General features: G+C 48.0%; 1 protein-coding gene across 1 annotated transcript; it reads right to left on the bottom strand.

Annotated features, from left to right (window-relative positions):
• LOC128338471 (zinc finger protein with KRAB and SCAN domains 7-like) lies at positions 1-15,731 on the bottom strand. The gene is made up of 6 exons (XM_053280971.1): positions 15,618-15,731; positions 9,560-10,057; positions 9,024-9,135; positions 8,252-8,334; positions 5,933-6,053; positions 1-4,645 (listed from the first exon to the last, which is right to left on the bottom strand). The coding sequence occupies exons 2-6, from the start codon at positions 10,019-10,021 to the stop codon at positions 3,810-3,812; spliced, it is 1,614 nt and encodes a 537-aa protein (XP_053136946.1). The 5' UTR covers positions 10,022-10,057; positions 15,618-15,731; the 3' UTR covers positions 1-3,809.
• Positions 15,732-17,242: the final 1,511 nt, after the last annotated feature.

Below are 17,242 nucleotides of genomic sequence, written 5' to 3'. Positions count from 1 at the left end.
AATGGTTCAAAGCTTTATTTCCCTCTGCAGAGTAAAAGAAAGCGCTGCTCTGGGAAGTAAGTTTCCAGCAAAGAAACACAGCAGCCCCACCATGGAGTCTGCTCAAAGTATATATACAAAAGTAGGTACAAACTTCAAACCTCTGGCAACTCAAAGGCCAGGAAAGGTTCCGGTGATACCAAGCATCCACGGTAAACCATAGTTGACATTGTTACTGCTCTACATTCCTAAAACTACACATAATAAACTACCCATGGTTATTCTAATTGGCGAAATAACCCTGTCTCCGATCAAAGGAGTAGGACAGGATGGCGCATGATAGTCACTGATCACAGGAAACAAAGTCACCGTGAAAATGTGAAAGGATGAGAATATCTGCATGGAAATGCTGACACTATAAGGCCAGATGCCTTGTATGTGATACTAAGGAAATTTGCTGCTAGTAACAGTTAGCAGTATCAGATTCCTGGGGGAGGTTCAAGTGGCCAAACCCTCCCCAAAATGGCTGAGCAGTCCTAGGCCTCCGAAGGTGTGTGGGGCACAGGCAGACCCCAAATGAAGAGTAGCACACTTCACCAACAAGGGTTTATTATTAGATTAAAAGAGGAATGAGAAATAAGATCAAATTTCTTTCCATAAAACAGATTGTAAAAGACAGAGTTTTCATTAAATTAGGCAACTCAGATTCCCAAAATACAGAATATAAGACTCCTGGCTGGGAGGCTGAACCACTCCCAACAGTTCCTCTAAGTGAGGCTTAGTCCTCCCTCAAAGCCTTACAATCACTACAGGCACCCCAGAAACAAGCCCAAGGATGGGGCCACAGCTCAGTGGCAGAGCATGTGCTTTGCATGCAGATGCTCACAGAAGCTGCCTTCTACTGAGTCAGACCCTTGGTCCATCTATCCCAGTATTGCCTACTCAGACTGGCAGCTGCTTCTCCAAGGTTGCAGGCAGGAGTCTCTCTCAGTCCTCTCTTGGAGATGCTGCCGCCAAGGAGGGAACTTGGATCCTTCTGCATGCAAGTAGGCAGATGCTCTTCCCAGAGTGGCCCACACCTTAAGGGGAATATCTGACAGTGCTACACGTGTGAGCATATCCCATTCCAATGTAAACCAGGGCAGACCCTGCTTAGCAACGGGGACAATTCATCCTGGCTGCCACAGGACCAGCTCTCCTCCCCAGGTAGGGCTCCGTGTAGGGATGGGCAAGACTCCTGTCTGAAATCTTGGAGACCTGTTGCCATTCAATGTAGGCAGTACCGAGACACATGGACCAATGGTCTGACTTGGTCTAAGGCCACTTGCTCTGTTCCTAAGGAGCAGGGTCATAGCTCAGTGGCAGAGTGCTTGCTGTGCTCCCTGATCCGGGATGTCATTTTCCCCCTCCCTCCTCTCCCGCTTTTGGAGATGGGACCATCAGAAGAGGGAATTGGTGTACAGAGCAGGGTCCAGTCATGGGCTTCTGTCCTGACAGACCAAAGTGATAAAGACATCAGCTGATAGCCAGGAAAGGGGGGGAGCAACACACACAAACACACACACACCCCCAAAGATCCAGCACTGTCTCTAGAATGGCTTTTGTGGCTTGGAGCGCCTTTTATCAGCTTAGGCTGATACACCAACTGGGACCTTCCCCGGACAGAGACAGAGCTTGGCCAATGTGACTCATGCTCTGGGAACCTCTTGCTTAGATTACTGCAATGCATTGTACATGGGGCTGCCTTTGAAAATGGTCCGGAAACTGCTGCTAATACAAAATAGGGCTTTGAGATTGTTAACTGGGACTGGGTGTTTTGAGCAGTGTTTCAACAGATGCACTGGCTCCCAATCAATTTCCAGGCCCAATTCAAGGTGCTAGTTCTAACCTTTAAAGCCCTAAATGGCTTGGGACTGGGTTACCTGAGAGAGCGCCTTGCCCCATACGTCCCAACCTTCTTTGGAGGCTCTCCTCTGAGGTCCCTGCCATATAAGGCGAGGCAGAGGAGAGCTGGTCTTGTGGTAGCAAGCATGACTTGTCCCCATAGCTAAGCAGGGTCTGCCTTGGTTACATATGAATGGGAGACCAGAAGTGTGAGCACTGGAAGAGATTCCCCTCAGGGGATGAAGCCGCTCTTGGAAGAGCAGAAAGTTTCAAGTTCCCTCCCTGGCTTCTCCAAGACAGGGCTGAGAGAGATTCCTGCCTGCAACCTTGGAGAAGCTGCTGCCAGTCTGTGAAGACAATACTGAGCTAGATAGACCAATGGTCTGACTCAGTATATGGCAGTTTCCTATGTTCTTAGGAAGATACGAGGGAGAGGACCCTTTCAGAGGTATGGAAGAGCCTCCCCAGTGAGGTTCATCACTTTGTTTTTTAAGATACCAGGTAAAGACATTTTGTCCACTCAGGCCTTTAACGTTTTAAATTTTGATTTGAACTGTTTTTTAAACTGTTTTTAAATTGCTTTGTATCATATTTTGTATTCCCCCTCCCCCCTACTTTTTGGTCTGTTATGTGTTTTTATCTCATGTGTTAATGTTGTGTTTTGAGCCTCCCAGAGAACAATTTCTTATGAGGTGGCTAACAAATAAAGTTATTATTCATTTATTATGATTATTCTCATTGTATTGTTCCATTCAGGCAACCAGACCTTGCATTTCTTGCTTTGCACAGTTTGCATTTCACACAAGCCCAATTGACCCACAGAAACAGGAACGTCATCACAATCTTCCTGGATTGGGTGTCTTTGATGGCCTGCTGCTGCTGTGATAGGCATTTCCCTTCTACAGTGGAGGCAGCATGCAGCAAAAGGTTCTTTAGGAGGGCTGCATGAATATGTTCTGTTCACTTGTGGTCTCACTTCCTAGTATTCCAGGAGAGCTGGCCTTGTGGTAGCAAACATGACCCATAGCTAAGCAGGGCCTGGCCTGGTTGCATCTGAATGGGAGACTTGAGGTGTGAGCACTGGAAGATGTTCCTCTCAGGGGATGGAGCCGCTCTGGGAAGAGCAGAAGGTCCCAAGTTCCCTCCCTGGCAGCATCTCCAAGATAGGGCTGAGAGAGACTCCTGCCTGCAACCTTGGAGAAGCCACTGCCAGTCTGTGAAGGCAATACTGAGCTAGATAGACCAATGGTCTGACTCAGTATATGGCAGTTTCCTATGTTCCTATCCCTTGCATTTATATCCAGACTTGTCCAGATCTACCCCGTCCTCTCAAATCTTCTGTTCATGGACCTTCATTATCTTTACACTTTGATAGAGAGGCGAGGGAGAAGGAGAAAAAGAGCAGAGAGCGTTCTATTGGTACATCTCCTGCAGCAAAGGATCGATCAGGTTCTCCCTCATCTCCATAAGCTGCTAATATATTCAAAGAATATAATTAGAAGTTATATAATGATTATTCATGATGATATATTTGACATGAGGTTCTCCTGGCTTCGTCACCTTGTTTTTCTGGTGTCTAGCCTGGTGAACACCTTTATGTTCACCCAGACCTTTTAAATTGTGTTTTTTCAGATTTGTTCTGATTTTTTAAACTAATTTTAAAATGAATTTGCAAGTTGTAATGTATTCTATTTGCATTTTCTTTTCATCTTTTCCATCTGTTATGATTCAATGAGTTATGTGTTTTTATTGTATGTTTTAATACTCTGTTGTGAGCCGCGCACAGAACAATTTGTTATGGGGCGGCTAACAAATACTGTTTATTATTAATTATTATTATTTATTATTATTATTATTATTTTGTGGTTTCTTCCCAGTGTGGATTCTATTGTGTTTATTAAGCTCCCCTCATGGTGAAGCTCTTTCCACAGTCCAAGCATTACTGGTTACTCCCCAGTGTGGATTCTATGGTGTTTATTAAGGTCTCCCCTTGTGCTAAAGTTCTTTCCACACTCCAAACATTTATGTGGTTTCTCCCCAGTGTGGGTTCTGTGGTGTATAGCAAGATGTCCACTCCGGCTAAAGCTCTTTCCACACTCCAAACATTTGTGTAATTTCTCCCCAGTGTGGATTCTATGGTGTTTATTAAGGTCCCCCTTTGTGCTGAAGCTCTTTCCACACTCCAAGCATTTATGTGGTTTCTCCCCAGTGTGGGTTCTATGGTGTATAATAAGATGTCCACTCCGGCTAAAGCTCTTTCCACACTCCAAGCATTTATGTGGTTTCTCCCCAGTGTCGGTTCTATGGCATATGGTAAGTGCTCCACTCCAGTTGAGGCTCTTTCCACACCCCAAGCATGGTTTCTCCTGAGTATGGCTTCTATGGGGTCTAGTAAGATGTCTACACCCACTAAAGCACTTTCCACACTGCAAACATTCATATGTTTTTACCCCAGTGTGGATTCTCTGGTGTATAGTAAAAGCTCTACTCATGCTGAAGCTCTTTCCAAACTCCAAACATTCATATAGTTCCTTCTCTGCATGCATTTTCCTCTGAAGTTGAGAGCTTGGTTCTGAACTGGAGTTTTTTCTACGCGGAAGGCACACCCTGCTCTCTCTTTCTTTCTGCAGTATTGGTTGGATTCCACGCTGAGAAGGGGAGGATCCATTCCTGTTCTTCAATTTTGCTCCTGTTTTTTGTTTCTGTTGTTCCCTCTTTTTCCATCTTGTACCTCCCAGAATTCCTCCACTGGGTTTTCCTTCATTCTTCCCACTCTCACCTTCTGAAACCAAGAAAAAACCTGGTCAGAGTCTTGGATAGAAAAAGAGCCTTAAGGAGAACATATGAGAAGAAATGTTGAAAATGCAAACAAGAGACTGGCATCTTTTTCCATATTTGATGGCCATGTGATTACACTAAAAGCAATTGGACTGAAATTAAGGACAGAATGGAATAGTTCTTGCAAACTGAACTGGCTTCAGACCCTCTTCGGCAGTGACCTGAAGCTGAAGGAGGAAATCAGGGAGGCATCAAAGTGAGACAGAGTTGGAAGAATGGGTGGCTTTAATCACCCTCACTGAGCCTGGGCAAATTCCCATTCAGGTCCTGACAGAGGCCAGATTTCTAGCTGGGCTAAGTGACAGTGCCTTAGGACAATTGAAACCAAACCAGAAGGAACCAGAAGGAACCAAACCACACCAACCACAATGGAAAGGAAAAGCAGGAACGGAGGTCTCGGGGAAGCTGCTGCTTTTTAGCCTCAGTGCCCACAACTGAAAGATGGGGAGAATTATGCCCCCTTACGTTATAGGATTATTGTGTGAATGACAATAAACTCATGCACATGAGGGCTTGGCACACTTGAAAGTCCTATACCCGGGCTTCCCATGTTGGAAGGGAAAGCATACTGCGTCCTTTACTACATGGTACAGGGAGATGGCAATATACTCCCCATATGGCTTAAAGGGGCTCATTGAGAGGTCTACCAAGCTTTTTTAAATGCAAAAGAACCAAACCCCAACGAATTTGGAAGTGAAAATCCTCTTCCTCAGGGGAAAGTCTCCGTATATCACATTGAAAAGGTTTGCACACATCTTGAGGGGGTGGTGGACAGCTCACTTCCATGATCCCTGGCTAGTGGCCACTGTGGTTGGAGGATGATACGAATAGCAGCCAAAGGCAATAGGAGGGCCAAAGATCTGCAGCCCTGGTCTAGAGGATACTGAATTAGATGGACCAAGAGTCTGATCCCATCTGAGGCCGCCTCAACTCTTCAGGGTCAGTCAGAGAGAGTCACCTCCAGGATGAGTTTGATTTCATGCATTAGAAGTCTTCTCCTTTTCCCCCACAACAAAGTGATGGAGGAAGTCAGAGATGCTTGGTTCAATGCCACCAATGAGCTCCACCACTGGATTAGGGGGGACCTGAACCCAGATCTTCCAGCTTCTGGTTTGGCACAGACTGCTAGGCTTGTTTGCACAACCTGACCGGGGGCAGGTTCTCTCTGGCCCGTAAGCAGATCAAACTCAAGACCGCAACTCTACCCTTCCAGGGAGAGGGAGAGTCTTACCCAGAGAGGCCAGATTCCCTGCGTTCTCCTCCATGACTTCTCTGTGCAGGGCTCTTTGGGCCGGATCCAGCAGCGCCCACTCCTCCTCCGTGAAATGCACGACCACTTCCTCAAAGGTCCCCTAGCCACGAAAGAGGAAGGAAACACTGGATACTTCACAGATCGCAGAGCGTTTCTTTCCCTTGGAAGCACAATCCAAAAGGGTCGTTCAGGAAAGGGGGTGTGAGAAGGGCGGCGAGCGGCAGGGTGGTGGTGGTGGGGAGGATATTCCCCTGCAGGCTCAACAGTTATATTTGATAGACAGTACAGCCACCCCTTAGCAACCACAAGGGTTCTGTGCAAGCCAAACCCAGCAGTTAGCAAGACCTGGTTCTTTATGGGAGAAAGGGGTTGAGGGGACCCAAAGCACCTCATTCTCCTCCTTTCCCCCTCCAGGCCACCACCCACTCCACCGTGCTCTCCACCCACCCCATGTATCGAAGAGCCACAAGGACACAGAGGGTGGGGTGCAGCAGCAGAGACGGGAAGGAGGAATGCCTCTGCCCCAGCTCCAGAGAGTGGGGTGCGGAGGAGAGAAACAGTGGAGCCAGCAGGAGGAAGGAAGGAAGGAAGGAAACAGCCAGCCCACAGGAAGTGAGGAGGAAGACTGCTGCCTTGGCATGCACAGGGTTGGGGGCATGGGGGGGGAGAAACTCAGAACAGGGCGGGGACTTGGCGTGCGGAGTGGAGGAAAAAAGTAGAGAACACGGCCCTGCTCAGAAAGAGAAAACCTCCAACTGTAGTCTACTCTCCCCCTGGCCCCCCCTCTAGGGTTGCCAACATTTCATTGCCAGAATGAGGGACACAGGTTTGTGGGGGCTGGTGGAGGGGGCAGGGGGATGGGGGGGTGTATGCAGTGGTAATCAAGAGCCTGAGTATCACTGAGGTATATGTAATTGAATTATATGCTATTCAATAAATGAGGGACAAATGCTGTCCCTATAGGGACCAACATTCCATCCCTGAATTTCATCCCTGAATGCATAATGAGGGACAGTTGGCAACCCTACCCTTCTCTTACTTTTGCTTCTATACATCCTTCCATCCTCTGCTCTTCTCCCCCCCACCTCAACACAAGTTTGCTTAAGTTGCGTTACGACAAATATTTATATACCGCTTTCCAACAAAAGTTCCCAAAGCAGTTTACATCGATATAAACAAACAAACAAACAAACAAATAAAATGGCTCCCTGCCCCCAAAGGGGTCACAGTCTAAAAAGGAAACACAAGATAGACCCTGGCAACAGCCACTGGAGGGATGCTGTGCTGGGGACAGACAGGCCCAGTTGCTCTCCCCCTGCTAAATAAAGAGAAACACCACTTTAAAAAGGTGCCTCTCTGCTCAGTTGGCAGAAAAGAGTGTTAGGCGAGAGTGCCCACAAAAATCCAGTCGCGTTTTAAAAATTGTGTTAGACAAATCCATGGTTGGTAAGGGACAACTGTACTGCTTTTCAACAAAAAGGTTAAGAATAGTTTACATAGCCAAAAAAAGGGGGGGGGGACTGATGTGGAGGTGAATGGTATCCAGTCTGAAAGGTCCTCCCATTCTCACCAAAAACCCACAATGGAGACCCCAGCCAAAACCACTGGGAAAGATGCTTTCTCGAGAGGAAGAGACACAGATGCTCTCTCCCTGCTGGAGACTTGAGAGCTAGCCATTTCAATGGTGCTCCCTTGCCTAGTTAGCCAGACTCAAGCCTTCCTCGCTGGTGGCTACTTCAAGACCTACTAGCCAGCCGCTCTGATGGATGCCCAAGGAAAGAGAGCTTCTTCCAGGCCCAAAGGGAGAAATGAGGAATAGAGGCCATCAGGGGCGTAACTATAATAGGGCAAGGGGAGACAGTTGTCTGGGGGCCCACTGCCTTGGGGGCCCCCCCAGAGGCAAGTCACATGACTGACTCCCCCAGCCGGGCACCCGCCCGGGCTTCCTTCAGTTGTATTCATCCTCCAAAATTGATGTGAGTGTTAAATCTGGAGCTACCAGAACAGCATGTCTTTCTCTAGTACTGTTAAATGACTTGCATGGTCCACAAATTTACAAAACCTTTTTAAAAATAATTTAGGATGATGTTCTATTGTATGTATCCATACATATAAATTTTACTATGCTTTCTGTTACCACTATTCAGCCTCATTTAAGATTTCTTTACTTCATGAGCTGAGCTTCAGTGAGGAGGGGCCCATTTAAAATCTTGTCTCTGGGCCCACTCCAACCTTGCTACGCCCCTGGAGGCCATCTCTCCCTCCTGCATCCTCCTCCCTCAACAACCCCTCCCCTACCTGATCCCATCTTCCTGAAGCATCTTCTGCTCCTCCAGAAAGAAGAGATGGATGAGGACAGCTGGGCAGTTTCATTCCAGCATCTGCCAAAGACAAAAAAGGTGATGGGAAGATGGAGGAGAGTGAAAGAGAGAGGATTTGAACAAGTTGTTCTGGTAAGAACTAATCTGCCTACTTTCCTTTTACTATGATCTCACAAGTTAGTCCAATTCCACCTCAAATTTTTACATGTCCGCCATCTTGAATTGTGTTGGACGACATTGTCAAAAACTATGCCGTTGTGTCCCTATGCGTCACTCACTACAACTGTACCAAATTTTGTTCAAATCAGTTAAACAGTTCACAAGTTAACCCACATGAAAAGGGCCTTTCCTACAAGTAACCACAGGAGTCCCAGAGTGGGAGCGCAGGTGGGAACATTTGTCCGCCCTCTGGGGACAGCAATGCACAGGGAACATTGAAGAGGAAAGACGTCAGCCTGGAGATGTGCTTATTTCTACTGGGGAGTCACCCTTTACACAGATGTTGTATTTATGCACATTTTATTCTTAAGCTCCATGAAAGAAAAAGTGTCCCAGAATGTCATGACTTGAGTAGATGACTCCTGAGACAGAAGGTTTCCAAAACAATGGAAGAAGTTGCAAAAGAGCAACTCCCCTAAACAGGCTCAGGGGAACATCAAAGCAGGCCACAGACAGCAGGGATATTTGAGAGAGGGCAGGGGTCACAAGGGGGCTTCCACCCCATCTCGCTTGACCTAGCAAGGTCGTACCTCCATCCCCCTCCTGTTGGATCCCGCTGGACGGCAGCCTCTGCCTGGTGTCTGATGGAGCCTCCTCTGCCTCAAGGAAATCAGGGGCAGCTTCTGACAGAAGGTTTTGCATCTGAAAGAGACCAAAGAAGAGATTCTCAGGAGCAGGGAACAGCGGGAGAGGGATGAGAGAGGGAAAGGAAAGACCCAGAGTAAAGATCCCTATACCGAGTCAGACGCTTAGTCCATCTCGCTAAGAGTTGTCTGCACTGAATGGTAGCAGCTCTCTCAGGTTTCAGGCAGGAGTCTTTCCCAGCCCTACCTGGAGATGCTGCCAGGAGTGGAACTTGGGAATTTCTACATGCAAAGCTTTGCCACTAAGCTGGGCTGCAGACAGATACCCAAGAAGGTCTCTGACCCATGAAGGCATTGAGGAGGGTGGATCATCTCTATGAGTCATAGTTATTTCTGGCAACTTCTGCCTTGTTTTAGGGTCTCCTGCCTCATTTTCCCAGCCTTTTACAACTCACAAGGGCTAAGAGAAGCCGCTCTCTCACCTGCTGCTCTTCCGGCTTCTGCTCCTCTACCCGGCTCAGGAGGAAACCTTCTGTCAAAGACACCACCTGGGAAGTGGTCTCCGCTCCGCATTCTCTGACCCAGCTCTCCATCTCTGCGGGCAGGATGGTCAGGAACTGCTCCAGGACCACCAGGTCTATGATCTGCTTCTTGGTGTGCCTTTCTGGCTTCAGCCACTGACAGCAAAGCCTGTGGAGTTGGCTGCAAACCTCTCGGGGCCCCTCGGCCTCCCAGAAGCAGAACTGCCTGAACCTCTGATGCTGCACATCTGAGCTGGTGGTGTCCTCTTTGACTCCCAGAATCTTCTGCTCACGTCTTTCCCAGAATTCTCTGTTGCTCCCTGCCTGTCTGGCCTCGGGGCATTTTCTTGCTTCCCGGTCAGCCGAGTCTTCCTTTTCTACCTTTAATCCCTGCTCCAAGGCAGCTCCGAAAAATATCTCCATGTTGAGTGATGGAGACGTTTGACACCCGAATTCCACCTCATGGATAGAAGAGAAATACTAAGAGTCAAAGAAAATCTAGAAAGATAGTGTGTGGGGCAGGCAGGGGTGTCTTCCCTTGAGGGCCACAGAATTAAGCCTTCTATGCAGCATCCTTCCCTTTGTGACATGGGGCTCTGAGTGACTGGGTCATGAGTGGGCCACACAGGGGCCCATTGCGGATGTGTGGATGCCTCCAAAGCTCCCACTGTGAGGGGGGAAGGCCCGAAACAGGCCGACTATCACCCCAATCCAGTGATTTTTTTAACATAAGAATGGCCAGTGGGGGGAGGGAGAACCGCCACGGACACACACACACACATCCCCTTGGGGCCTTGCAAAATCCACCCCCCCCCCCGAGACGGTAAATAATAAAACAATTTTTTTAAAATGCTCACAACCCCTCCCCCCGAACAGCTGGGGGGTTGAGCTGGGGTTGAAACGAACTGGGGGTGGTTCGGCTCAACCCCAAACTGTTGAATTGAACTGGTTTGCACATCCCTAATTACTAGCCACCTAATGGTGCAGCTGGGAAATGACTTGCCTAGTGAGCCAGAGGTTGCTGGTTCGAATCCCCCCTGGTATATTTCCCAGAATATGGGGAACTCCTATATTGTGCAGCAGCGATATAGGAAGATGCTGAAAGGCATCATCTCATATTGCACGGGAGAAGGCAATGGTAAACCACTCCTGTGTTCTACCAAGTATACCACATGTCTCTGTGGTCACCAGGAGTCGACACTTCCTCAACGGCACAACTTTAATTACTCCCCTATCCTCAGCTTTCCCACATGAGGGAGCATCTCTGCTGGTTCCAAGTACTCCATTCTCCCCATCTTGATTTAGGCCTCAAACTCAAAGACCAAGGGCAGGTGTGGGCGTGTGGTGGTTTTCCCTTTTGTAGGTAACCACCCTGCCGCCCCTCGGACTCTTTGGCATGTATGAAACCAATATCCCAGTCTTAGGAAGCACTTGTGATAACAGCTTATCTTTTCTTCCAATATTATAACTTAATGTGGCCGTGTGGTGGTGTAACACTTGTGGTGAACGCAGGAGAGGAAATAAAAACCTCCCAGCACCTTGGCAATGTTGAATTAACAAGCTCAATTTAACTTAAGTTGACTCAGCTGATGTGCAATACAGTGTTATGGGCAAAATAATTGGTTTTCCCTTCCCCCATTTCATCTTGAACAACCCTGTAAAGCAGGCTTGGCTAAGAGAGAGCAGCGAACCCAAAGTCAGCTAGTGAGCTTCATGACTTAGTGGGGATTTGAAGACGGGTCTTTGTCTCTAACCACTACCCCACACTGTGCACGGAGCACCACCCTCAGGAATTTACACTGTACATGTTCCAAAGCCGCCAAGTTGGGAAATGGACCCAACTGAGCACCCACAGTTTCTCAACCACTGGTCCCTGGACCGCTGCCGGTCTGCGAAGGGTTGAGTGCCGGTCCCTGACTGGGAGTCAACCCCCACCCCAAAACAACTCCAATCAACGCACTCACTTCCTCAATTTTGCACATGGCACAGAAGAGGAAGAGGAGGAGTATCACAGAGGCGCGGGACCCTGCGTCTGCCTTGCCTCCACGTGTTGCTGAGATCTTCCTACAGCTATCTTATTCCCTGTCTTTACAGTTTCAAACTGTATGCGGTGCGGGGGCTTGGCTCGGGCTTTGCAGAAAGGGAGTGCAGGTGGACCTTCCTCGGGGAGGGGGAGCAACCACGCGTACCAAGGAGGTCTAAGTGGTGGAGGGAGGCGGCGTGGTGCGGGGGAGAGGCAAGAGACCATTTTGTGTGCATTCATGCAAAAGGGTCATTGGATGACTGGAATGAAGTGATCCTGGGGATTTGATGCCCAGCGCGGTTCGTGTCCAATCTCAACTAAAACCCAAACCAGCTGCCTGTTGCGGCCAAGGCATCTTGAGAGGGAACGCCGTTTCCCTTTGCTTTGGTGGGGCTTTGTGGTCCCTCGGCCCCCCATAACCCCCTGGTCTGCACTGCCGGTGGAAGACGGCGGTCCCCTTTATGACCTCGCTGGGAGGGGGGACAACCTCTGGCTGGGATCATGCCACGGTGAGGGCTAAGCGGTGGAGGGAGGGAGGAGGGCTGCCTTGGCTCACATCGCAGTGATGCGCGAGCTGCGTGGCCCCAAAGGCAGGCTGATGTGATTGGCGTGCGCAGGGGAGTTGGGAGGGGGGCGCAGAAGCGTGCACTGCGAGAGAGGATGGGGGAACTCCTGCTACACTCTGGTGCTCAAGCACAGCGGCGGCAGCTCTTGGACCCAGGCGACCTTCCAAGCGCAGTCTGGGGCACCATTGCCTCACCCACCCAGAACAGTGCTCATCTCCCCAGCAAGGAATACGAGGCATCCACCACTACAACGCCCCACGCCATCTCAGAATTGCCCCCTTCCCTTTAACACCAGGTCCCCACCACTCTTCTTCACATTTTCTTTCACCATTAAAAAAAAAAAAAAAACATTCGCAGCACCTGCCATGTAACTGTTTTTAAGGAGTTTTGGAGGAGCTGCACAGGTTTCATTAGGTCTGCCTCACAAAGTGCACATCTAAAAGCAGGATCTAGATCAAGCCAGGTGACCATGACCAAGCAGCATTGACACAAATGAGAGATGACTAAATTAATTTCAGTGGGTGGTCCTGACTGGATCCGGCCCTGCGACTACACAACTGTTAAAACTCCACCTCCATCAAGACAGGGTTAAACTGTAGACTTCAGGCTCTACTGACAACTTACCCAGCTCTCCTCTCCTCCCCTCCTTTTTGCTTTGCTTGACATCCCGCCTGATGAAGAGTTTTGGGGAACTCAAAAGCTTGCTTGTGTGTTGTTTTCATTGGCCCCATGTAGCTTTTGAATTTTTCTAATGGCCCAACATCCCCTCTCCATTGAGTAATCACAAGCACCCCCACCCCGCACATACTGAAGACATACTGGAGACATATTTGTTCACCCAGGCTTTTAGATTCAAGGGTTCTCAACCTTGGGTCCCCAGATGTTGGTGGACTTCAACTCCCATAATCCCCAGCCATAATGACCAAATGCCATTGTGGTTGGGGGTTATGGGAGTATAAGTCCACCAACATCTGGAGACCCAACGTTGAGAATACCTAATATTCCATGTTTGCAAAAGATTCAAAATTTAATTATTTTAATGCTTATATTATTTTAATTGTAAACTGCCCAGAGATGCAAGTTTTGGGCAGTATAAAAGTCTGTTAAATAAATAAATACATAAATAGAAAAACTTAAACTTGAAACCCCTTTATTATTATTATTATTATTATTATTATTTACATTTATCTCCCGCTCTTCCTCCAAGGAGCCCAGAGCAGTGTACTACGTACTTAAGTTTCTCCTCACAACAACCCTGTGAAGTAGGTTAGGCTGAGAGAGAAGTGACTGGCCCAGAGTCACCCAGCTAGTATTATGGCTGAATGGGGATTTGAACTCGGGTCTCCCTGGTCCTAGTCCAGCACTCTAACCACTACACCACGCTTTACTAACTGCTGCTCCGGGAAACTGCGCATGAAGAATGTAGCAGTCCTTGAAACTCTGCACGAAGAATTTAGCAGTCCTTGCCTCGAAAAAGGTTGAGAAACACTGAGAGGAGGTGAGCAAGTGGCTTAGCTCTAAACCGAGAGCTGCAGGTAGATAGTGGCCTCCTCTTGTCCACATAAATTGAAGGATACCAGAGGAACTTCTCTGAACATTTAGTGAGCAGAGCTTTGGCATCCAGATGTTGATGAACTACAACTCCGAGCATTCCCAAGCAAGCATTATGGCTGCAGATACTGGGAGTTGCAGGCCAGCCAGAGGGAAAATAGCGGCTAGGGCAAGCACTGAAATGGCGCCCCCTATTGAAACATCTGACACCCATCTTTCAGATAACTTTACCATAATATCAGCTCAAAAATACAAGTCAAGCTCCGTAATCTCTTAAGATTTCAAAAAATATTTAGCAGTGGACGTAGCCAGACCAAAAAATGCCAGAAAATGACCAATTTCAGTATGCTGGGGCTCATGAAATACCCAAATACTATGTGGAGGTGTACTTGGAAAACTAAACAGAAGTGCCTGTCTAAATCTCTACTATGCATATGCAGAGTAAACTGTGTCACTGCTTGGAATATATTCTAGTCTTTCAGAAAGACAGTTAAAATGAGAGAAAGAGAGCAAGAAACTCCCAGTGGGTCTTAATACTAAGGATTTCACACTGATTCAAAGATAAACTCACCATTAATAGTCATATTATTAAGACATCACATTTAACTCACTTATCACAAGAAGCAAAGTAGAGCAAATGAATACAATCCTAGCTCATAAGCTTCAGCTCAGTATTCACAAACCCTGATTCTCTGTACATCGTGCCAAACTAAATATGTGTACAGTGACTTATATTATATTAATTAATTTATTTTTAATCTTTAGTCACTTCAGGGGGCTGTGGGGGGTGTCTGCAAAAGTTTCCCCTTCCCCTGCTGGCCTCTAGAGCCTCACAGGGACCATTTGAGCATGTGCAGTGGCCATTTTTAAAAATATTTTTTAAATGGCCGCTGAAAACAAAATGGCCACCATGCATGCTCAAATGTCCTCTGTGAGGCCTCGCATGTCCGTGGTGGCCATTTTGTTTTGGTGGCCATTTTTTTTTTAAATTAAAATAGTGCCCCCCTTCAAGTGGCGCCCAGGGCACGTGCCCTGCCTGCTCTACCCTAGATACGCCCCTGAGGCCAGCAATATCTGGAGTGCTGAAAGTTGCCTGCTCCTGAAATGATCAACTCTCCAAAGAGACAGAAATTAGACAGAGGAAGAGATTCCCAGCAGCAGGCAACAGAGAGAGAGAGAGAGAGAGAGAGAGAGAGAGAGAGAGAGAGAGATGAGAAAACGAATGGTGCAGGGAAGACCCACAGGAAGCCGCCTTATACTGAGTTAGACCCTTGATTCATCTCGCTCAGGACTGTACACCGACTGGCAGCAGCTCTCCAGGTTTTCAGGCAGGAGTCTTTCCCAGCCCGACCTGGAGATTATTACATTTATTACATTTTATATCCTGCTCTTCCTCCAAGGAGCCCAGAGCAGTGTGCTACACATACTTAGGTTTCTCCTCACAACCACCCTGTGAAGTAGGCTAGGCTGAGAGAGACGTGACTGGTCCAGAGTCACCCAGCTAGTCTCATGGCTGAATGGGGATTTGAATTCAGGTCTCCCCGGTCCTAGTCCAGCACTCTCACCACTACACCACTCCAGCTCCAGATGCTGCCAGGTAGTCCTACATGCAAAGCAGATACTCTTCCACTGAGCTACAGTGGAAGAGTATCCACTAAGGGGAAGATCTGACAGTGCTCACATGTGGTCTTCCATTCAAATGCAGACCAGGGTGGACCCTGATCAGCCAAGGGGGCAATTCCTGCTTGCTAATACAAGACCAGATCTCCTCTCATAAATGTCCATAGACTGGACTTTTAAACAGAGCTGTGTTAATAAAAACCTTTGAAAGCATTTATCGTTGCTCTTGCACAGAGTAGGATGTAAAATCTGCACATACCTCTGCACCCAAGCAGTGTTGTTTTAGTGATCAATAGCTGGACTGACACTCAGGCCTCCGTCTCCCTCCCTCTGTTGGCCCTGCAGTTTGCAAAGCAGAAACACCAGCTGCGCATGCTCAGCAAGCAGAATTCACTAGACTACTTCAGCACCCTAGAGGTAAGAAGTCTACAGATGTGCTGCACTTGGGACCCCTCATTGTTAGATACTGTTAAAAGCAACCCTGGAACAATTTCGTGTTTTGTAATGAAGTGCCAGGGTGGGGGGTGGGGGTGGGGGTAGGGGTGAACACACAGGTGACCCTTTGCAGTTCTAGACTTGGGGGTCACACTTCAGCCATGGAAAGTCGCTTAGCCAGCCCTGAGATCTTGAACTGCCTCTCACCTTTGCTGGGCTTATTGGAGATGGATCTTGGCAATTGTGCATGAATTCACAGAAGTATCCCTTTCAGAAGGAGTTGTGGCAGAAGATGCATTTAGATCCACGCCTGGTCCTCATCTCTGTGGGGACGTGAGAAGTCTTCAACATCCCTTCCTTCTAATTTATTTTATTTTATTTTATTTTATTTTATTTTATTTTATTTTATTTTATTTTATAGGCGCTTTAGGGACTCTGCTCTTCTGTTTTGGACACTTCAGTGTCCCCAGGAGGTGAGTGGGCAGGAGGGGTATTAGAGGCAGGAGGGGCAAATACAGAAGGGAGAAATTACGGAGTCCCTTCCTCAGCAAGAATTGCCACTTGCAATGAAGCCCAAGTAGAACAAATCCAGAGTCCCCACAGATGGATAGAATCATGGGACATCAGAGCTGGAAGCACTGTTCCCTCTAAGAGGGATTCCCAGATGTTGTTAACTGCAACTCCCAGCCTTCTCTGCTGCAATGGCTTCTGGCTGGGGATTATGGGAGTTGTAGTCAGCAATATCTGAGAATTCCTGTCAGAGGGAACACAGGGAACTTGGAGATCCTCTAGTCCAACCCCTCACCCGGGACTTCAGCATCCCTGACATATGCCTGCCCAGCTGCTGCTCGGAAACCTTCTGTGAAGACTGAAAACCCTCCATTGCGCAAGGTGGGCTGTTCCACGGTCCAGCGTTTCTTACAGTTAGCACGTGCTTCCTAATGCCTAGCTTAAATCTGTCTCCTTATCTTTTCAATTACCCGGTTCTAGTCGTGCCCTCAGGAGCAACAGAAAACAAGTTCACTCCTGCTCAGGGGCGTATCTAGGGGTACGGCAGGCAGGGCACGTGCCCCGGGCGCCACTTGAAGGGGGGCGTCATTTTCTAAAATTAATTTTTTTTAAAAAAAAAAGGCTACCAAAAACAAAATAGCCACCGTGCATGCTCAAATGGCCTCTGTGAGGCTCTAGGTCATGCCAGGCTTTGCAGAGGCCATTTGAGCATGCACGGTGGCCATTTTGTTTTCAGTGGCCTTAAAAAAAAAAAAAGAGCCCCTGGTGGCGCAGTGGTAAAACTGCCGCCCTGTAACCAAAAGGTTACAAGTTCGATCCTGACCAGGGGCTCAAGGTTGACGCAGCCTTCCATCCTTCCGAGGTCGGTAAAATGAGTACCCAGAATGTTGGGGGCAATATGCTACATCATTGTAAACCGCTTAGAGAGCTTCGGCTATA

Source organism: Hemicordylus capensis, chromosome 16 (assembly GCF_027244095.1).
Source record: "Hemicordylus capensis ecotype Gifberg chromosome 16, rHemCap1.1.pri, whole genome shotgun sequence".
In the NCBI taxonomy this organism is placed as follows: domain Eukaryota; kingdom Metazoa; phylum Chordata; class Lepidosauria; order Squamata; family Cordylidae; genus Hemicordylus; species Hemicordylus capensis.
The sequence above is the reverse complement of the archived record's forward strand: the minus strand, read 5'-3'. Positions and strand labels throughout refer to the sequence as shown.

Bases quoted from the DNA above. Each gene is read 5' to 3' on its own strand.
- LOC128338471 (XM_053280971.1), bottom strand. From the start codon at position 10,021: ATGGAGATATTTTTCGGAGCTGCCTTGGAGCAGGGATTAAAGGTAGAA. The intron at 8,335-9,023 runs GTACGACCTTGC...TGTCTTTGGCAG, and splicing joins CCAACAGGAGGGGGATGGAG to ATGCTGGAATGAAACTGCCC. The intron at 6,054-8,251 runs GTAGGGGAGGGG...TTTCGTGGCTAG, and splicing joins CTTCAGGAAGATGGGATCAG to GGGACCTTTGAGGAAGTGGT.